Raw genomic sequence first — 23,963 nt, forward strand, 5'->3', positions numbered from 1 at the left:
TCAAAAGAAATAAACATTTTCAACACCATAAAAATGGAAACTGACATTTATTATTATTGAGAGTATATACAAATAGGCAGAAAATCTGAGGAATGTCTGTTGGCAATGATGGCATAAATGTGGAATCTTACAAAACTCCACAAAAAAAAAAAAAAAAAAAAAACCCAAAGTATTAGGTCCAAAGAGCACCACATGGAATTTTCTTCAGTACCATATCCATGACTAAGGAGGTAGTTTGCTAATTAAGATATCCTCAAACAACAATCACATGAAATCAACAAGGTGAACAACTTGCTTCATGAAAATACAGAATTTTCATGAAGTTAAAGCATCAGCAAGTTACTAAATATATCCAAGTATATGTTCCATTGATTATCTTTCCACAAAAATAAGTGCTCTAAAGTATCTGATGTGAAATGACAGAAAACATTTATTTTTGAGGCATCTCCATGCTAAATTACTGATGGAAAAGTGGCTTTATCACTCAGGGGAGGGGAAGCCATGCTGCCATACCATCCCTTTTAACTTTCTGCTGAAAACTACAGCAAAAATTTGTAACACTTGTGTTTGTGGTTCAGGTTTAATACCTACGATAACTCTAACTTATAAATTCTCAAATGTAAATGCTCTGAGTATATACCAGATGGTTGTTTTGGGCATATTTGCTCATGGCTATCTCTCATGGCTTTTGTGAGCTTTGCTAAAAGACCCCTCACATATTGCACTGTTTCATCAGTGACATGGAGATGTTTATGACTTCTCCCTTTACAGGTGCAGACATGATAAAAATTATATTTAAGATGAAGATTTAAAAAAAAAAAAAAAAAAAAAAAAATTCTCAAACACCAAAGTCACTGCTTAGTATTTGAGAATTTACTATCATATGTAGTTAGTATTTCATGAATATCTGAAGGCATTACTTTTCTTTGAATCACCCTGTATATTCATATTAACAAATATTCACATAAAAAATATATAAAATAAACATGCATTTTAATATCCTGTAAAGCTGTAAATTCTGTACCTACCCTAAGTGCTTCTAAAAACTCATTAAAATCTAAATTTCCACTTCCATCTTTGTCAAGGTCAGAAAATAAGGTATTAATCTCCTCTTCTCTTAAAAAGACACCAAAATCATTTAACCCTTTTCTAAATTCCTCCTCACTTAGCTTTCTGTCTGTATTGTCATCCATAATACGGAACTGCCTATAATCAGAAAAGAAATAGAAAAAAATAACTATGTAAGTAGAAATTAAAATAATTTTAAAGTTTTTGTAACTGTGAAACAAGAATTGCAAAAATTTAGATATCATATGACTACAGTAAAATATTTTTATTGTACATTGATTTTTATTACTTAAAGCGGTCCCAGCCAACCAATGGCAACCCCGCTATATTTTTACTGTACAGTAAAATCTCTCTCACACCCACACACATAATATGCAAGCCACAATCTAACATCATAAGACTACCAAACTTTCTTTTGTTGAACTTGCTGGCTGTTCCAGAATAAGCAACAAGACAGATAAAGTTATGAAGCATCAATACATCATCTATAGATTGCATGCATCCTACAGTCAGTTTGCTTGTTTGGGACAGTGATTTGAAAAATCCACGAAACTCATGTTGAGACCAACTAAACTGACCATGATGCGAGAGGAAAAAAAAAAAAAAAAAAAAGAAAAAAAAAAAGGCCTATCTTATTGCCTACAGCAGTAGAGTTTGCCACCTATCACCCATTTGAAGAGGTCTGTGTTTAAATTCTATTGGAGACTGGAGGAATTCTTTAAATGGCACTCCACTAATGAGTTTAGATAGCTGATCTCATACAAAGGTCAGAACTGCTCACCCCCAACCATGCACATGATCCCCAGAACGACTACCCACCATGCTGCAAGTTTCTACAGCTTAACACATTCACTGCTTTTACACTTAAGCATAAAACGGCACTATAAGTGAGTAAGACTAACCCTGTGAACTTCCAGTGATCCAAATATATGGATAAACAATGGCTTACACATTGACGAGAGAGAGAGAGAGTGTGTGTGTGTGTGTGTGTGTGTGTGTGTGTGTGTGTGTGTGTGTGTGTGTGTGTGTGTGTGTGTGTGTGTGTGTGTGTGTGTGTGTGTGTGTTAATAAATGGCTTAAAAATTCTGAGTCGATTATAGTTTTTTTAAATATAAACATTTAACTTTGATATAGAAATCTGGTAGGAGAGTCCACTCACATCATAAAAATAAGCCTGTTTGCTAGCAAATCAGTAGAATGGCCAATCATTCATACTTTATTCAGAAAAAGCCAATTACTTGTTTGGTATTTAAACAACAATCTATGGGCTCTATTCAGGAGGATATGACCAATGTGCCCAAAGAGTCACTTGATCCTCCAAGTCCTTTCTAGCTTGCTGATTGGTATTAATTAGACCAAATGATGCAAGAAAACTTATTTTGAACCAGCTTTAAAAAAAAAAAAAAAAAATCCCCAAGCCAATAAATTTTTTCATGTCTAAAAATTGTAACAATCCAGTTTCCCCTTGAACCTTGTCAGATGCTCTACCTTCAGCACTCTGAGAGGCAATTTATTCTGATGTTCAACAATGTGCTTCTCAAAGGTAAACTTCATGAAATTTGATTACATGTGCACATTACATATATTCAGGTGACTAATTACTGTTACCATAAAAAAATAATGAACCAACCGAATTAAACAACAAAAACCCGCTTTCGCTACAGAAAGAGCCCCTTAGCCCTTCCTGAGGTCGGCATGATACAGCAGCTTATATTACACAAAAGACCAAAGAAATCTATCCCCAAAGACAAAATTAGACTCCCAAGGAAGAAATTTTTTCCTGCTTTGAATTTCTTTTATCTCTTTAAGAATGGATTTCTTTGGTCTTTTGTACAACATACACCACTGTACTGCACTAACCTCAGGAAGGGCCAAAGGATTCTTCCCATGGTGAAAGTAAGTTTTATTGTTTAATTAATTTGGTTTGCTATGTTTATTTTTTTATGATAACAGCAGTAGTTACCTAAATATGTAATGTGCTGGAGTTTAAGCACCATTATTTTCACATGGTTTAAGAGTGATTAACTCAAACTGTTTCTTTATTTGGTTAAATATACCATGCAACTTTGCTTTTCTTATCAAAAAGCTGTGTTGTATCTCTTGCAGCTCTCATATAAATTGTTTATAACACCAATTGACCATTTGATGAAGGACAAAGACACTAGTCTGCTTAATTTCACTTTCTAATCAAGATGACAAAGACTGATAGTATTATTACGGTACTAAGTATTATTAAATATACAGCAATACCTCAAACAGTGTGGCTTCAATCAGTATGGGATTCACTATAGTGCAGTTTATAATCTGCGACTGCGATTGATAATGCTATCATATATGGCTGACATTTTTCTAAAATTTTCTAGAATGATCTCCACAAATTTGCATCACTCACTTATTCTAGATCTTTCTGCAAGCTTATACAGCGTGCATATGTACTTATAGTAGAAGTATTGGCTAAGTTCAGCTTCTTCTTAAGCACGGGCGTATCCTTTTTGTGATTTTTCCCCCCTCAACGATCCCTTTATTATGAGTGAAAAAAGAAAGTGGGATGATATCAAGCCAAAGCAACGTAAATGGTTGAAATTAGAAGAGAAACTTGAAATCATTAAAAATGCCATGAAGGTGCTTCGTTTGTCAAACTCAGACAAGATAAAGGAATAAATGAATCATCTATAAGAGAAAGAATCAGTACAAAGAGTATGGAATATCTACCAACTCTTTTGCCTCAAAAACGATTGTAAAGAAAAGGAGCTTTCTAATGGTAAATATGGAATGTCTGCTATCGATATGGATAGAAGATTGCAACCAGAAGCAAATCCCGTTAAGTCAAATGGAAATTCAAACGAAAGCTGTGGGTCTTTTCAACGCACTTAAAGAAAATGTAACAGAAGAAAGTTACGGAGAAGGGGATTTGAACTGATGAAACATTTTCCGCAAGTCATGATTGGTTCTTTCATTTTAAAAAATGCTCTGGGATTCATTATGTCCATATTGTAGGCAAAAACGCAAGTGCAGACAAAGATAACCAAAATTTTTAATGTTAATGAAACAGGTTTGTTTCGGAAAAAAATGCCTTCTAGAACTTTTCTATCAGAAAATGAAAAATCTCAACCAGGTTACAAGGCATCAAAAGATCGTCTGACACTTTTGCTGGGTAGAAATGCATCTGGAGATTTTAAATTAAAACCCCCAAGCAGTTAGCAGTTATGCAAAGAAGACTCGCCCAGTTGTTTGGCATTTAAATAAAAAATGCTTGGGTAAAGAAAACTTTGTTTGAAGACTGGTTTAAAACTTAACTTTTGTCCTGCAGTCAAACTTTACTGCAAAGAAAACATGGATTTTAAAGCTTTGTTGTTATTGGATAATGCTCCAGGGCATCCAACTGGACTTTGTGACTAATGAAAATTTCAAAATTCATTTTCTTCCACCCAACACAACATCCCTACTCAGTGGTGAGCTATAGTGGGCCTGCAAGAGCCCATTATTTTTCATGAAAATTTGTGAGCCCATTGCTGGGATGATCATTTATTTTACAAATGAAATCCTGGATGCAATTATTGAGTATCCAGCACCGAAACTACGGTGAGGAGAGCGGAGCCCCAGTATTTTAATGAGCAATCGATCAGTTATGTATTTTAAAATTGCTTCATTTTTGATTTAAATTTTAAAATTCCTCTTGGTAATTACATTTAAAATACAGAAGTTTCCGTTGAACAAAGAAAATTTCCATGTAATGAACGGTTAGGAAAGAACTTTGTATGCATTGTTCTCCCCTATGGCCTCTAGGCAATTTAGGTAATTGGAAATCGCAAATTAAGGGTGAAAGGTACCGTTTCACAGTTTGTGATCCATAAAACCTATGCAGTCCCATACCGAAAAGTCGCGCTAGCCAATATGCTTTCCACAGCCAGTCAGAGGATTAAGAAGATTCCCGACATGGATAATAGCCTCTGGTCAAGCTGTGTTGTGGTCCCCTTTACTCCGACAAATGGGCGTATGTTTTTCAGAGAAGTGAGTGATCCACGTCTTCCAGTAAATTTCTCCTGTCTATGTTTATATGGTCACAGTAGCTGAATATCTGTGTGATTCCGACATTTTGCACAATATTCGAAGAACTAGTGACAGTAGCAACGTTGGGGGGGGGGAGAATTAAGGCAACTAAGATATTATATATCTTTACAAATAAGACAATGACTTTCCATTATTGTCAATAAAAGCAAAATTTTCTACCCATTCTTCTTGAAAGATTCTATTTTTTTGTTTGTATTTTGATATTTTCTGAGGTCATGTTATCAAAAAATTTAAATAAATTTAATTCCAAAGTCTAGTCTGAAATTGAAACAAAATAATTAAATTAATTTACGGCAAAAAAATTACACTCGTAATTTTTACACACAAGTCCGCTGATGGTGCCAGCAGTGTAAATGTGCGCGGATTTATTTATAATCAAAATAAAAATAGCAAAATATCCAGACATAAAAAAAAAAAAAAAAAAAACACAAAAAATCCGTATAACAAAATATTAGTTACTTAGTTAATTTAACAAGATTCAGTGAAAAAAGTTCTGAAATAATAATAATAATAAAAAAAAAAAAAAAAAAAACGGATTTAAATTTTCAATGGGAGCCACACTTAACTCAACAAAGAGCTGCATGTGACTCTGAGAACCGCATTTGCCCACTGTTGGTATATTATATTAAATACCATAATTCTCTATACAGTCAGTCCTCGTATAGCACGATAGTTGTGTTCCTAGAAACCCTCGTGCAATGCAAAATAAATAATCGTAATAAAATACTTACGTATTTTATTACGTAAGTATAATAAAATATTGCTAATGCTTTTGCTTCTATCGTAAGCAAACTTGTTTTTTGTTTGATTTTCTATTCAAACAGATGACAGCCGTTCCATCTCTTTCAATTCTTTGTGTCTTAATCTAATGGATTTTAATTACACTTTGAGTTGGTCCTGTTATAAAAGTTGTTTTTATTTTCTCTGCATTCTTTGTAATTCTCGGCGTTGCCCAATTAGGTCTGTAGCACGTGCAATATCACATGGTCTTTCATTTCGCTTAAAGCGTTTCACAATTTCATATTTTTTCTATATCGAGAAACACCGGTGGGCCGGAGGGATTTTGGCCTCAAACGCTAGTATGAGGTCGCTACAAATTTTCCCGGGTAAGAAATTTTGACCAATCCGCCTCTGTTTATTGATATTACTTTTCTTTTTCTCTCTGAATCTGCAGTGTCTTCACCAGGACGCTTCCTTTTTCACACCTTTTAATTAAGTATTTTACTCATTTTTAGGGAATAAAGCACAATTACAAAACGAGGAGGCACGCTTGATACACATAAACAAAGCTGCGCGCGTGTAGCAACTGAATAAACAACACCATAAAGGCAGAGATTAACACCTCACATTTTACTAAAGCATATTTCTAGGAGTTACTACCATAAAACAATAAAAACAATTTCCAGTTGCGTTTCTGCTAGTGGAATCTGTTATAAACTGGTAATAAACTCGATCTAATTGCATTTGCGATTATACCGATAGCTGGAATTGTGTTGGTTTTTACGTTATTATGGTGAAATGTGTTTCCCCTTCACTGATATAAAACACAAACACATTTTCAGAATCTTCTCTTCATTCCTATCGTGTTGCGTTCGGCTGGGGTGATTCCTCGTTCGACTGCCATTTCTTGTAAACACAAAGGCTAATCGTGCATAAGCGAATTCGGTTCGTGTTATATAAAATATCGTTCCCCTATTTATAAATCATGTATGATCGAATTCGTGTAATGTAAACACGTGTTATACGAGGACTGACTGTACTTATAGTATTATTATGGTATTTACGGCACTGGCAAATTTCTGATTTCTGTCCTTCTGCCAGTTTACTACTGAAGAAAAAAAAAAAAAAAATTATTAATCAATCAATACAAATATATATATTACCTCATTTCAAATAAAAACAACACAAAAATGTGTTAAAAATTACCTTTACAGTGGCACTGTTATTTGTAAGCCAACAATTATGTTAAAAAATATATATCAACAGGATAACAAGATCCTTTTTATTTCATTATATCTGGACTGGAAAGGGCAGAAACATTTTTGGGCTTTCTTCTGACTATGACTGATTAATTCAGTCATAGTGAGATGCCCCAGTGAAGGTTGCTTGATGAAAATATAGTTTTTCTTCTGTCAAATTGGAAGAAAAAGTTCTAAAAGTAGGGTGGTTTCCCTACTCAAAGTGGATTAAAATCCTAGGCCACATATCTGCATTCTAGAAGCAGTGAACATGTTAACCTTTGTATTTAATGTATAAACATCAATAAGGTATTGGCATACAATGAATGCATTATGGGAATAGACCTCCATGGTAATCCTGTTGAATTGACAAAAAAAAAAAAAAAAGGGCTCGGAGGATGAAGTATATTGGTGCGGGATATTTTCTTGGCATATCCTTGGTTCCCCGAGAGTGGCAAAACTATCATACTGCCGCGTCTGCCACCATGGGAAGGGAGGGGGGGGGGGGCAACAATGTTTTGTAAGGTTGTTAAAGATCATATGGAACAGTTCAGAACTCTTGCAGGGGGGGGGGGGCAAAATTTATGGTTTCACTTCTCCTGATTGCACTAGAGGGCACCACAAGAGACAGCATATTTAACATTGGCCTTGATCAGGAACACCCAGAAATGTTACAATTTTACTCAAACAGCCAGAAGTAGATTCCAGATGGCAATGCAACTATCCACCATATCAAATATGTGAAAGAGTGGTTTGAGGAATACAGAGACCTCAAACAGCTGAATGGGAAAAACTTAAAAAAGGTACAACTGAGGACAGTTGTTACATGAATGTTCCAACATTCCTTGTGTCACTTTTCAACACCTTGTTGAATCTATGCCATGTCGTGTTAAGAGTAGTGATTGGGCCATCAGTAGTCTAACATGCAGAACTTGCAGGCAAGTTCCTAATCCAACTAGTTTAGTTTCTGCATGCTCTTGGCACTTAGATTGTTTAGAATAACTACTGAGGAAAAGTCATGAAGCATCAGCATACTGTCTGCAAATTGCATATATTCTATGGTTTACCTGTTTTTAGAGAAGAAAAATTAGTTTACAGAAAGAAAAACCATGAAACTCTTGCCTGAGACTAAACTGATAATGACATAAAAAAAAAAAACCTCTCATGGCAGAATTCAAATCCAGGCTTTTTTCTACAGTATGAAAAAAGCAGCAAGCACATCACAAATGGTAATTGCTTTAGGATGCCCAGTTATTCTAAATTGGTGTGTGTGGGGGGGGGGTGCTATTTAAAAGAAATTGTGAAAATATTACCAAGTTTCATGCCATTTCAATAACAATTTTTTCCATTACAGGTCCTGAAGTGAACAAAGTTGTGTGAATAAGGAAAGGCAGACAAAAATCAGTTGCCATGCAGGTATACAATATTTGGAGAAAAAAAGAGTGATATCAAAGGCAATTCATGAGAGTATGATTACATTGGGGGAAAATGCCCCCTTTCTATTTCATGGTTAATAAGTGGTCAGCAGAATTTAAACAAGAGAGGGAGAGCCTGGAAAATGGCCCACAATGTGCAAGACCTGCAACATGCATCATTCCAGAAGTTGACTGTGCATGATCTGCTGATGAGTGATCAACAAGTAACAGTTTGATATGTTGCCAATGTCTTGGGCATCCATCTGAATGTGTGTATGTTCTTGCTATGAAAAAGGTGTCAGCATAATGGGTCCCAAAATTCTTGACAGCAAATCAAATAGCACAACAGTTGCAATATTTACTTGCAAGGTGTGTGACCATGGATGAAAGGTGGGTCCATCACTTTCAGCAAGAAACAAGCTAGCAGTCCAAATGGTGGAAACGCAGCTCTTCACACTTCGAAAGAAAACCAAGTCTATTCCTGCTGCTGGCAAGGTGATGGAATAATTTTTTTTGAGATGTTGATGGTGTGTTGCTAGTGGATTACCTTCAGAAAGGCCAGACAGTCACAGAGGTATATTACATGGACCTCATGAGGCATTTGCATAAAAATATCAAAAACAAATGCCGAGAAAACCCCAGTCTTATTCCAGCAGGACAACATGCCTGCTCACGTCTGTCATTGCCACGGTGTGACTTTGAAGTCTAGCATCATGACTTTCACCTATTTCCTAATTTTAAAAAATAACCTGGCTGGCATCCATTTTCCCACTAACAGTGATGTCACTGCTGCAGTAGATATATTCCTGGAGGCCCAAATGAAAAATTTCTTCGCAGCTGAAATCAAAGCACTGCAGCATCAGTGGCAAAAGTTTGACTGTAAAGAGCAGTGCTGGATTAAGGCACGGGCTAGCAGGGCCCTTGCCCGGGGAACCAAATTTTTACAAATCATAAAAAAAAAAAAAAAAATATATATATATATATATATATATATATATATTATTCTTTTGTATTATCATTCTATTGTGGTTTAATTCGTCTTTGTTCATCATTAATGTCATTGTTTTTCGCCATGATGGCTAATTAAACATTGTCCGCGCCGGTGTTTTTTACCTATAGATATTATAGTTAATACATTACTGGTCTTTAAGCTAGCCTATTCTCGGTTATCTTAATTACCCGTGGCCTATACATTTAGGATTTTGCAACTTGTTGCGCATTGCTAAAGAAATTTTCATAACACTTATTGATGAAAAACTGTAGCAATAGGCAAATTATCAATACTATTTTATAACTATATCTATAATTTATACTTTTTTATACATTTTTTATATATATATATATCCTTAGTAAAGGGGGCGCAAAAAAAATCTTTCTGCCTGGGGCACGTAAGTATCTTGGCCCAGCACTGCTAAAGAGGACTGACTATGTTGAAGAGTAAAAGTGTTACCAGACTCCTCATATAAACCCTTCATACTCAGCAGAAAAAAAAAAAAAAAAAAAAAAAACTTTTCAAATACCCCTTTTACTTAAAAAAAAATAATAATAAAATAAAAAAATATTGTGCATCATGGCTTGTACTTAAACTTAAAACACTTGACAAGTTGCATAATGGATTTCTGGTTAGAAATAATGGCAAAATATGAATGAAAACTTTAGATATAGCAGCATTGGCTGTTTTCCTGGGATAATATATACTGTTACATCCTACAATAAAATTTATCCACTGCTACAGAAAGAGAAGCTCACTATTAACTGGATGCCTTTCAATTTAGCTGCTGTAACAATGAAGTTGTCAAGTCCTCTGGCCTGGAACCATCAAGGAGTATAAAAAATGAAAAAGAAACTTTAAAATTATAATTACAAAACTTTATTGTTCAGCATAAGTCTGCTGAAGTAGCACAGCACAAATCCCAAAGGCTTTGTGATGATAGCTTTTCTATAGTTAGAGATTGACACTAATTGTTTCAATACATTAAAAACAATGATTATAATTCTTACATTCCAAATGCCTTGATACCACTGGCTCCTCTTAAAAGACATTGATAGCGGAGTTTCTCAATTGGTGTCTGGGCCTGAACTGCCTTTTGAGCATTCAGTTTAGGATCACTTTCTTGACGAGATGGAGCAGACATATTGGAAAACTGAAAATGCACTAATTAAGACAATTATGTTTATTATCATATTTTATCGATGTTTTAATTAATACAGGATACTTCCAAAAAGATGCTCATTTTAATTATATATACTCTACACATACATGTATCAAAGTGCTTCTGTAGTGTCTAAACTCAGCCTTTAGAGAATGTGCAGTTTATGGAAGTAACTTCATACAGTAGTAATGAACAAGACAGCATGCAGCACAGAGCAGTACATTTTCTTAGCAAAACAATTTTATCAACCTCCTGGTGTTATGCAAGGTTATGAACATTGAGTGCATGGACGTTCCAAAATGATCTACAATAAAAATACTAGTTAACAAATAGTATTTAAGAAGTAAGTCTGACTAAAGGGCACCCCACATAAGGAGAGACTTATGTAGGCTACATGCATCGTTTACACTATTTCACTCTAAGGTATCTCCAGATATCTTAAGACGAATCTGATTGAAGTTCATAAGGCCACAAAGGATGTAGCTATAGTAAAATGAATAAAGGTGACAATTTCTTTGTTGGTTCTTATGCACATCGGTGACTTCGATCATACTGTACCATTGCATATTATGTCTGTAGAAGTGGAGTCCACGAGCCAATTTGCATGTTGTGTGGGCTCAAAAACCTGGAATAAGTCAAGAGGGGACTACTCCCTCCACATGAGATCAGCTATCTACAGCTCCCAATTGAAGAGGCCTTTAAAAATTCCTCCAGTCTATGATGGGACTTAAACCCAGACTTCTCCAAATGAGGGACAAATGGCAAAACTACTACACTTTCACAAAGATGATAGACCCAGGGAACACAATTAAAACTAAAGAAGGATTATTGACTGAATGGAAGAATGGAATTTTAAAGGCTTCTTCAATCGGAGCTGCAGTTAGCTGATCTGAGGCAGAAGAGTTTACCCCATGAGTTACTCAGAATTTTTAAACTGCACAACATGCAAATTATCTGGCAAACACAAGTCTGAACAAAAATAATACATGGAAACTGATATCAAATGGAATACAAAGAACTGGCACACCACTCTCCGATTAGTTTATGTATGAAAAATTTCCAAGAACAACCATCTGTGCAATGAACTGGAGAGGCAATTGTTAAAAATGCATTTTAGTCACTTTTTATATAAATTTAATAATCTTTATTGTTTTTCAAGATACCTTTCATAATGCTTGCACCCATCCTACTCACACAGCTGGAAGGATTTCTGCACACTTTTAGTAAGGTAATGTACATTTGAATGGAAAAAAATATAATAAAGTTGGATCAACTCAACATGTAAAGATATTAGTCCTGAACAAGGATATTAATCGATGTGTCATGAGTGATCCCAGATGTAGACAATAAATCCACTTATTTCTACATAGCTTATTTAAGTAGATATGAAATATGAACTGTTGCCATTGTGAAATTGGCATGAATTATTCAAGATTTACACACACAATCCACTCTAACACATGGCAGTATTTCTTGATAGTGAATAGTAGTAGCATGAACCCCAGGGGCTCACATCTGGTGAGTATGGGCTTGGCACACCCAAGGTTCTGAGCTAGATATCATCATTCTTCTCTTTCTTGGTGATTCCCTTCTAGCTCTCTCTCTCAGAATTTTTTTTTTTTTTGGCTGGTGCAGCATAAGCCTTAGGCTTATGCTGCACCATATGGCTAACAATAATAAAGCCACACAGTGCAAAGAAGCTGCAGGCTTTTGCTGCGTTGGCCTAACCTTTAAAATAATAAAAATAAAAATTATATAAAAATAAATATATAAAAAATAAAGAAAAATAACCTATGTATTTCACTCCTCGTGTATTTATCTAGCTGACCTATGAATTTCCCTAAGCTGCAGCATCAACTACCCATGGAGGTAATTTATTTCAGTAATTAACAACTTGATGGCTATAAGAAAACTTCCTACAATCCAGTCTAAATCTCCTTCCCTGTACTGTAATTTGAATTTTATGGCCCTCTTTATAACAGCAAAAATTTCACCTTCATCCATTTTATTATCCCCTCAGAGCCTCACAGACCTCACTTGGATTACCTCCTAAAAGCAAAACTCTGTAGCCCACATATTTGAAGCCTTTCCTGGTAAGGGTGCACCCTGGCAGATCTCACTAAGTCTCCTGTCTATGGACTCTAATGAAGCTCAATTCTATTTTTATATATATTTTTTTAGGCGAAATCTCGTAACCTGTCTACGGTATTCCAGTTCCAGTCTTACAATTGCCTTATACAGTGGGATTATGACCTCCCTATCCCTACACGCAAATGTTCAATAAATCATCAATAGGAACCACTGACTTCCCTTGCCATCCAGCACTACACAGAACTTCATGTCTGCCATATCATAAAAACTTTTCTTATTTTTTTTTTGCTATTTTTAATTCAATCCTACATGTATAAGCTATTTCTGGATTGCTATTCCCCAAATATAAGACCTTGCATTTTGCTGCATTAAAACATAACTGCCACTCTTCTGACCATCCTTAAAACCCATTCAAGTCTTTATAATAATCAACACATCATCTGCAAATTCTGACATCACACCCTCTATCACTTCATCGACGTCATGAAATTCAGAAACAGTGGTCCCAGAACCAATCCTTGGGGGTGACATCACTTCTAGTGTTAGACTAATCTGAAGAGTAACCATTAATCACAACCCTCTGCTTCTCTAAGCCAACAGCTTAGAAAAATTTAAAGATTTGCTGTATCAACACAGCAAAGTCCCATGCTCTCTTCCACTGTATAACCAGTGCTAATACTAAGCTTGAAATGATTGGGTCCACTCCATCCAGCAGAAAATATTGCATGGCATGCACTATAGTGAAGGCCTGGAAAAGCTATAAAACTTCTCTTTCAACAACTTGATTTAGAATCTGCTTCCATAGCTCTTACCATAGGTGATAAAAACAGACAAGTTGGTTCCTCTAGACCATTTCTGCATTTTCTGACAATCCTGCTGTTCTAACGAACATACTGTTTAGAACAGTGGTTCCCAACCTTAGGAAAAATATTTTAGAGAAACAGTCCATATATAATTCAAGAACTGAAGCAAAAAACCGAGATGAACTAAACAAAATTCTGGCTGAAGCAATGGAACATTTCCAAAAAAGATCAACACAACATTTTAGGTGTAGGTGGCAAATATATATAGGCTGCCGTAGCCTAGTGATCAGACGTGTGGATGCATAAGTACACGTGCCTTGAGTGACCGGGGTTCAAGCCCGTGACTGCTGAATATGGTGCTGTTTCTTGTATTCTGTCTATCTTGTGAACTCCTCTGACCATTTGGTCGTCCCGGAGTATAAACAGAAAATCAAAATTTATTTATATTGAAAATTTTTTCATATGACTTCTACTCTTCTAAACTCAGATACATCAAATAAGCTGGTATATGTCATGTCTTTCAATAAATGTTGAATTAATAATAGAGCATCTTTTTTGGAAATTACCTAGTACAGTACTATTAACTATACAAACAGTAAAAATATTTATTGCTACAGGGGAGGGAGAAAGAACGATGTAATTTAACTCTCCACATTACTCACTAGAAAAAATACTCACATGGCATCTGTGAGACACCTTTTTTGTTTAAATTATAAAAAATTAATTTGTAGCTTTTCTGCTGAATTGAAAACTTATGTTGTAATTCACTAAATAAAATCAATCACAAAATATCAAACAAAAATGAGTGAACCCAACAATAATAATGTTTTCATAGTATTCCTTAGAATTTAAGGTCACTCAATTTCCCCCCCCACCACCACCCACCCAAGAATTGAAACACTTAAGCTAGATGCTATTGCTGTCCTGGCATCTATTAAACACCAGGCAAAAAAAAAAAAAAAAAAAAAAAAAAAAAACCTGATTTCATGTAATTCATAGTACATCAAAATGAAAACAGAAAATACTATATAATCATTTAGAGCAGGAGTGGCCTACTTAATTTGTGATGCGATCTACTTTTTTCCTTCAAAATGTGCCGCCATCTACCATCTCAAAAATTACATTGCACAAGGTGCACAAATCGAGGGATGACTGTATATTTAAAATTCGTCGTGATCGACTTGTTGGCCGCCCCTGATTTAGAGAATACTGGTAAGGAAAAGTACATGAAAAGATTTGATTTCATTTACAAATTTTAAATTATTTTTAAATCGGTAAATGAAAAATTAAAAAAAAAAAAAAGTGCCTCTCAAATGCCACATAAGCAGTAGAATGTTAAGTGAATTTTTGGTTAAGTGATTTTTTTTTAAAATGGGGTGCAACTTCTTTGTGCAAAAACCTTAAGTATCCAGTTATCCCATTTACTACAATCCTTTATAGAAGCAAGACAACTAGCTAATAAATAGTTGTCACTTCCCTGTACAATGGCGTATTATTAAAGTAATATCAAACATACAGTAATGTTAAATAACAAGACAATTTTACATCAATTTTGCATCTCTTAAATACAATAAACTCTTGATTATGTCAACTAATTAAATATTAATTTATTTTGTTGGTTTAATAAACAATGAGAAAGTGAACTACAATTACTGTAACATCAAATTATAATAATTCTATTCATAATTAGTAAAAGGACCCCTTCAGTGAGTAGAAACAAAACAAATTGGTTTTCATTCATCCCATACACAGTGAAGTATGTCTTTCATGAACTGCCAGCCTGTATATAGCAGCATTCCCTTTGCAGAACATATACAAAAAGCACTTATTACCTTCACTACATACAACAGCATCTAACAACTCTGCTACCGGTGGACAGATTTTAATGAAATTTTATATTTAGCATTTTTAGAAAGATTTGTTGAGCTATTCCAAATTTCATTAAATCAGACAATTATTAGGCTATCCATATACTGTATATTGTAGCTGAAACACTGGACATTGTTTGTTGCTGTGTGCTGGCTGGAGGAATAAACTGGTAATACAGCAAACGGAATTCATTGCTTTATGAAGAGCTTATTTTGTTATCAGTTTACTAAATCTATAAATCGTGAATTATTTATTATATTAATCATAGCAGAAACATTAAATCATTATGTTTCAATTGTTATTAAAATCCAGGAGAAAATAGGTAAAGTACATTACAAAAATAGGTAGCTGCATACCATGTTTGCTAATTTTTGATTTAATTAAATCACAGCAATGAATTATTAATATACAGTGATCACTGAATTATAACCATCTACCTAATACTTTGTAGGTCCTCCTTTTGCCCTCAGTACAGCAGCTATGGCCAATCAAGCTGTGTATAATGTGGTCAGCAATGCAGGTATGGAGGTGACTTGGTGTATCCAGACGCCTAACATATGCTTTTCCATAGTGTCCCACAAGTGCTATATGGGATTGATATCGGTGGATTTCGGAGGCCAATCGATATGCTGGAAGTCAGAACTGTGTTCCTCAAACGATTCCTGCACAAGTGCCCAATGGCTCTGTGCATTGTCATCTTGGAAGACACCATCGCCATTCGGGAAAAAGTGTAACATACCAGGGCGTACACAGTAAGCAAGCAGTTGACTATAGCGGAGACCACTGATACGTTGTTCCACATGCACCAGGGGTCCAAGTTCCTGCCAGTGAAACAAGCCTCACACCATACAACTGCCTCCACTGGCCTGCACTTTTGATACCATGCATGATGGATCAAGAGCCTTGTATCGTTGATGCCAAATCCATACACAACCATCCACGGTGTGGAGTAAATAACGTGACTCATCCGACCAGCACACCTTCCAGTCTTCTAATGTCCAACTTGCATGCTCTTTACACCAGGTGAGTCTTTTATGCCAATGAACCTTGGTTAGGAGAGGATGCCTGAGGGGCCTCAGGCATCCTCTCCTAACCAAGTCGTCTGCTGGTATAGCCCATACGTGCGAGCGTGTGACCCATGGTTGGTCATGCCAGATATTGTTCAGGTTGGCCTATGTCTGTTGGGTAGTCAAAACTTCAACAGTGCTGTGCCTATTCGCCTGTACGAGTCGTTGGACCCGGCCCTCACCTCTAACACCAACCTTTTGCTGACCTTTGCAGTTTTGCAGTCGAGTCGTTGTTTAACCATTTCGATGCCAGTCCTGGTACACTTACGGCGGCTCTCGAATACCACACCAGTTCAGCCGTTTGGGAAATCGAGGCAGCAGCTCGTCAAGCACCCACAACCTGTCCATTATCAAAGTTCGATAAATCCTTCCTTTTACCCATCACGCTCGGAATTTTACTACCTACAGAACCACTGACACCACTCCTTCAGCTATTCTTTGGATCATAATGATACAATCATGTTTCATCCATTGTCACAATTCGCACCAAAAAAAAAAACATTGCCACACAGGTCGACTACCTCTGCACTCTAGTACCTGAAATGAGGCTTCTGTTGCTTGTATAATGTCATCATCTGATGTAAATTTGATACCCTTTATATGTTTTTTGAGATATGGGAAGCAATAGTAGTCCAAGGGTACAATATCTGGTGAATACAGAAGATTATGAAGCCAGAAGGCTAGTTCAGCCAATTTAGCATGCGTTTGATGTGCTGTGTGTGAAAGAGCATTGTCCTGGAAAAACAGCACTCCTCAAGTGAGCTATCCCTTGAATTTGGCCTTCAATTTGTCCAAAAGTAAAAAAAAAAAAAAAAAGCTTAGAAATTACTATTTTACCCTTTTCGAGGGTAGTCAATAAACAGAATCATGGGAGACTTACAAGGACAAAACTTCTTTGGACAGAAGAGCCACTGTGCCACCACTCCTTCAGCTATTCTTTGGATCATAATGATACAATCATGTTTCATCCATTGTCACAATTCGCACCAAAAAAAAAAACATTGCCACACAGGTCGACTACCTCTGCACTCTAGTACCTCACGTGGACAACTGGTCACATTGTTTTCATAGCACTGAGTGATCACTCAGTGTATATCATAAGCCACTCTTATACCACACGGAGTTACTAATATATTTTAAGTATTAGCTTAAACTAATATACATTGGGTAATGGTTCAGGTATCTTGCCGATATCCATCATCAGACTGCTGTCTGCTGACCGAATCCTCTTTTCGGGTTCACAGACATGAAGCGAATGGTCTTTTAATAACTCATAATAAATAATAACCACGTAACGTCCTTCCCAAACTATATAAAACCACAGATCTGCGAAATAAGCGTTACATTTCAATTTTCATTAAAATTCCAGGAGGAAATAAATAAAGTATTACAAAACACTCAGTGAAGTTAGTGAACAATAGTGTTGTGAACTGCACTGTACCTTCACAACATAATAGTAATTAATTGATAATAATTACTAATAAATGATTAGTTAAGTTTCACTTCTCTTAATCACAGAAAAAGAAAATTTAATTTATGAAATTAAAAATCAAATGCAACTGAAATTTAAATGTATTACACGCACTACCTAATTAGGTCTTAATGATGAAATGTTTATTCCCCTATTTTCAGCCAATTTTCTGGCACGTCTCCATTTAAGTTATCATTAATTTGTTTTATTCAATTTTTTTCCATGTATTTATGATGTACCATCATACAAAATTTGAACAATTACAACATTTTATTGTAAAATTTGATATTTACAAGGGGGTGCTAAAATTCTCAACCTATAATAGAAAGAAACAAAATCCAATTACAGCAGAGCATGTTATCCAGAATAATTAATGTCAGGCCTCTTCGGGATAGCAAAATTTTCCAGATAATCGAATATAAGGTAAAATTAAATAAATTCTGTTATAATGTATTAAGGTAAAAGAAAAATACTTTAAATAATGTGAAAAAAACAAATTTATTTAATTAAAAATAACTTATACATAAAAATTTGTGCATTTACATATGTATGTATATTTGGACAGGTATTTTACTGGGAAAAGAAATTAATTTTTTAAAATAATTTTCAATCATTTTTTGTTTTGTTTGTTGTGGCTTTTTTTTTTTTTTTTTTTTTCGCTGCGAAATCTCTCAAGTTCCTTAATAATATCAATTTGATTATATTGCATTCTTTCTGGTTTTCTGCCCACTGCAGTGCTGTTTCTTTACATTGACATTTTACCATAAAAAAAAAACAGAAAAATAATAAATTTCACAGATTTGGGCAGATATTATTCTTACCAAATCTGGAGCTAAACTAAACATAATATGAAATGAAGAGAACAAAATATGTCATGGAAAATTGGGTTCATGGAAGTGAATGACAAATCTCTCACTCATGATTTCCAAAAAAAAAACCATTAGTCCTAATCCAAATTTTTACTGATATATGACGTAAAAAAGGGCAGACAGAAATACTCTCGTAGCATAATAAACATTTGTCTCAAATACTACCATAAAAAAAAGAAAAGAAAAATCAGCCCTTCAAATTATTCCAGATAACCGATGTTCTACTGTATATACATAGTTTATTCAACATATTTTCAACTCCAACCCTTTCTACAATGATGCTCCAGCATTTGTAAACCTCTCAAATAGAAATTGAAAGACTGCTCCTGAAATGAGGCTTCTGTTGCTTGTATAATGTCATCATCTGATGTAAATTTGATACCCTTTATATGTTTTTTGAGATATGGGAAGCAATAGTAGTCCAAGGGTACAATATCTGGTGAATACAGAAGATTATGAAGCCAGAAGGCTAGTTCAGCCAATTTAGCATGCGTTTGATGTGCTGTGTGTGAAAGAGCATTGTCCTGGAAAAACAGCACTCCTCAAGTGAGCTATCCCTTGAATTTGGCCTTCAATTTGTCCAAAAGTAAAAAAAAAAAAAAAAAAAAAAAGCTTAGAAATTACTATTTTACCCTTTTCGAGGGTAGTCAATAAACAGAATCAAGGGAGACTTACAAGGACAAAACTTCTTTGGACAGAAGAGCCACTGTGCCACCACTCCTTCAGCTATTCTTTGGATCATAATGATACAATCATGTTTCATCCATTGTCACAATTCGCACCAAAAAAAAAAAAACATTGGCACCTTGCTCAAAATGGTGAAGAATGGAAATTGAAGACAGGAGAACACTATCACTTTTGACTTTTTTTTTTTTTTTTTTGTGTGAACCCCAAACATGAGGTATTAGAACCTAGAGTACTTAGTACCGTGCTTGGGTTGGAGGTTAAGAAGACGAAAGAAGATATTTGTTGACACTGGACTTGAACTTCTGTAGATTGTAATTTTCAGGAAATACGTATGAAGGAAGGTTGTTCCAGAAAACGGCAGTTGAATGAATAAATGAGGAAGATGAAAAGTTGGTTCTGTGGGTTTGAAGTTGGACAGTAAATGGATGTTGGCTGGTGGCAGCACGTGTTTGGACTGTTTTGAAAGAGAGAGCGGGAATTATAGAAGCCAGTTCAGAAGAACAGTGCCCATGGAAGTATCTGTAGAAGAGGCATGCAGCAGAAACAGTACGTCTATGAGAAAGCGAGTGGAGAGACTCTGTTAGAGATGAATCATTAATTAACCTAACTGCCCTCTTCTGAATGGAATCAAGAAGCCTGAGAGAGGTTTTGCGGGCACCACCCCAGATGTGGGAACAATATTCCATGGCAGGGCAGATTTGCGATTTATACAGAGTGAGCAGCTGTTTGGAAGAAAAGTAACGCCGAGAGCGAAAGAGAAAACCAAGTTTTTTAGATGCAGAGGAAGCAATATTTGTAATGTGCTTGTGCCAAGAGAGATTAGAAGTCAGGGTAATCCCCAAAAGAGTTATATCATTTTGCCTAGAAATCGGAGTGTCACTAAAGATAAGCATAGGAGCAGAAGAATCCTTTTTGCGAGATATAAGACAAGACTGAGTTTTAGAAGGGTTGAAATCAACTAAGTTGTCTTTGCCCCACTGGACAATTACCTGAAGATCGGCATTTAAGGAATTGGTAGCAGATTTTCGAGAAGTTGAAGCTGATTGAGCAGGACAAGGTTTCTCAAAATGGTAAGTTGAATGCAATGTGCTATCATTGGCAAAACTATGGATAGAATTTCCAGTCAATGGAAGAAGGTCATTGATATACAAAAGGAAAAGAGTGGGGGAAAGAACTGAACCTTGGGGGACACCGGCATTAGTGGAGAAGTTAGAAGACAGAGAGCCATCTACCATCACCCTCAGTGAGCGATCAGAGAGAAAACTGGATAACCAATTACTAAAAACAGTTGGCAAACCATAAGATGGAAGCTTGTTTAGAAGACCTTTATGCCAAACACGATCAAAAGCCTTTGAGATGTCAAGAGCAACCACTTGTGTTTCACCGAACCTTTCCATTGAATTAGTCCATAAATGGGTAACATAGCCAGAATATCACCAGTGGATCGACACTGACGGGATCCATACTGGCGATCGTTGATCAGACGGAAGGTTTCTAGGTAGTTTAAGAGTTGGCGGTTAATTGATTTCTCCATTACTTTAGAAAGAGTAGAAGTAATTGCAATGGGACGATAATTGGATGGGAGGGATTTGTCACCCTTTTTAGGAACTGGCTGGATATGAGCAAATTTCCAAGCAGAAGGAAAAACACCTTTGGAATAAGAAAGTGAAAAAAGGCGACAAAGAATAGGAGTAAGTTCAGGAGCACAGGTTTTGAGAACAAGTGGAGAAATACCATCAGGACCTGGAGCTTTCTTAGCATCAAGATTCATCAGAATCCTTCTGATATCCTTTTGACGGAAGACCACAGGAGGCATTGAATGGAGCGTGTTGGGAATGGTGGGAGGTGTTTTACCAAGATCGTTAATACATGAGCTGGAAGAAAAATGGGATGCTAGCAGGTCAGCTTTATCCTTGGCTGAAGTGGCAACAGAACCATCTGGTTTGGACAGAGGTGGGAGCAGAGATGGGCAAAAGTTGCGGCCAATAGCTTTGGCAAGAGACCAGAATGCTCGGCTACCATTAGGGCAAGAAGCAAGTTTTCTACTCTTGGCCTGTTCAAACTCTAGTTTGGACTGATTAATAACTGCTTTACAATCGTTGCGAGCTTTGATGTAGGCAGAAAATGAAACTGAAGAATTAGAAACAAGCCAATTACGATATGCAACATTCTTCTCTTGAACAGCCTTAGAACATTTATTGGAAAACCAAGGTTTAGATAAGGGACGAGATTTTAAAGTGGAGTGTGGGATAAAGGATTCCATTCCTGCAAGAATAATTTCACTGACATGATCTGAGCAAACGTTGACATCAGAAGTTTTGAAACGGTAATCCGACCAAGGAAAAGAAGAAAAGAAGTTTCGCAGGTCATCCCATTTTGCATTCTTGTAATGCCAAACAACACGAAGTTGGGAATAGCCATGAGATAAAGGCTCCACTGGAGAAGAGACAATTACCAGGTTGTGATCTGAAGTGCCTAAGGGACCTCTCACTTCGACCGTGTACTTAGAAGGGTTATTTGTGAGAAAAAGATCAAGCGTGTTGGCTGTATGATTAGGATTGTCCGGTATTCTTGTAGGTAAATGAACAATCTGTGCAAGGTCATTAGTAATTGCAAAAGCCTCAGCATCTCGACCAGCTGGGTCGGTGTGACTAGAAAACGGAAGCCAGCTGGAGTTGTGAACATTAAAATCACCAAGGAAAATTACCTCACTGTTAGGAAAGTTGGACTGGAGAAAGTAAAGTTGCAAAGAGAGGAAGTCAAAGAGCTCCAAATGATTAGTGGAGTTGGGAGAACGGTAGAGACAACAGATGAATCTGACACAATGAGGTAGAGAGATTTTAAGCCAGAGAAGATCAAAGAGAAGGAGATTCCAAATTGCCAAGTCTCTGACAGGGAATATCAGAACGGACATATGCACAAGTACCACCTTTGCGGCGAAAGGAATCATACAGCAAATAATTTGGGCATCTGAGATGAACAGTAGTTGAATCAACCGATAACTGAGATTCTGTCAGAAAAAGTACATGGGGTTTGGCAGACTGAAAGTGGAAATGGACATCGTTGAGATTAGAATTGAGACCACATATATTTGTGAATATAGACTAGCATTCAAACACCGACTGGGCTAGCCGGATGGGTAAAGTGCCTGCCTGGCAACCCAAAGGTCGCGGGCTCGAATCCTGCCTCGGGCTTGGATCAAAGTACTGCAAAAACCTTGGGAGGTGCATTATGGCCACAGAAGCCGATGCGCCAACAACTACAAAAAAAAAAAAAAAAAACACTAACATTCAAACATTTGGTAACCCATTTCACAGAAATCTTCTGAATGTCAAAAATGTCATGAATAACATATACAACATATTCCCTGGATATGCCTAGCCTAAGCCATCTGTTTAGTATCATCAGAAAACTTTAACATTAGACCTGCAATACTTTCACTAATCAAATCATATGGAATTCACAATCATAAAAATGGCCAATACACTGCAATGGTCATTTATAGCTATTCTCTTCTGCTGCACAACTATCCCCTTATCCACTGTTGAAACTTACGTCTAATGACCAAACTATTCCAATCTATGCAAGGCGCGCTGATTGCATTCAGATAAGACTATCAAAAGACTAAACATAAAAATTATTTTTTGTATACAGTCCATTTGTGATGACCCCATAGTAGCTTATCAGCAGATTTGTCAGATATGATCTCCCCTTAATAAAGCTAAACTATGAATATTCCATTAATCTTGATGTACAGTTTGCAAGTTATGATTATATAGGTTATTATATGTTCTGGTATTCTAGTGGTGATTATATTATATCTATTGTATCATATTAGCTCTATACAAAACTTTTGCATAAGGCAAGGGTCAAAATCAACCTAGAAGTGTACCACATGAAACTGCCCAAATATATACTTCTTCCTTGTTCAAAACAACAAATGATTTTCTAACAAAACAGCAGCTTTTAAAGCACACTGTTTTTTTAATGATTATTAATTTTTTTAAAATAATAATGAAACTAGAAATTTATTGACAAATTCCCATAACACCTGAAGACAACGATCAAAGCAAAAGGCAACTGAAGGTTAACATTTCCCAATTGTAAATTACTGCACATGGGTAACAGTAACCCCAGAGTAACATACCAACCATGTGGTACTACACTCAGGGTAGTAGAGAATTAAAAGGACCTGGGAGTAATTGTGCAGTCGATATGAAGTTTTCTGAGCAGTGCAGGCAGGCTGCAAGAGTAGCTCATGGGGTCTTGTCAATGATATATAGGAATTTTGCTAGCAGGGATAAGGAGATGATTATCCCGTTGCATAAGGCAACGGTCAGGCTTTGAGTACTACATACAGGTCAGGAGGCCTCATTTTAGGAAGAATGAGGAACAGCTGGAACGAGTACAGAGGACGGTAATAAGATTGGCGAGAGGAATG

General features: G+C 36.1%; 1 protein-coding gene across 4 annotated transcripts in view; it reads right to left on the bottom strand.

Moving 5' to 3' along the window:
- The window catches only part of LOC150086078 (calcyphosin-like protein), a 41,333-nt gene that overhangs the window by 8,559 nt on the left and 8,811 nt on the right, over positions 1-23,963 (bottom strand). For 2 of the 4 annotated variants that reach the window (XM_090373691.1, XM_090373693.1), the window contains exons 2-3: positions 10,514-10,656; positions 1,029-1,206 (exon numbers count right to left, since the gene is read on the bottom strand). In XM_090373691.1, the coding sequence (XP_090229817.1) occupies positions 1,029-1,206; positions 10,514-10,647 (312 nt within the window). In that variant the 5' untranslated portion in view covers positions 10,648-10,656. Of the gene's footprint in view, positions 1-1,028; positions 1,207-10,513; positions 10,668-23,963 lie in introns of all 4 variants that reach the window. The other 2 variants (XM_090373690.1, XM_090373689.1) reach the window with 1 other exon arrangement.

This window comes from Mastigoproctus giganteus, chromosome 5 (genome assembly GCF_048544385.1).
Source record: "Mastigoproctus giganteus isolate SK-2022 chromosome 5, ASM4854438v1, whole genome shotgun sequence".
Classification (NCBI taxonomy): Eukaryota; Metazoa; Arthropoda; class Arachnida; order Uropygi; family Thelyphonidae; genus Mastigoproctus; species Mastigoproctus giganteus.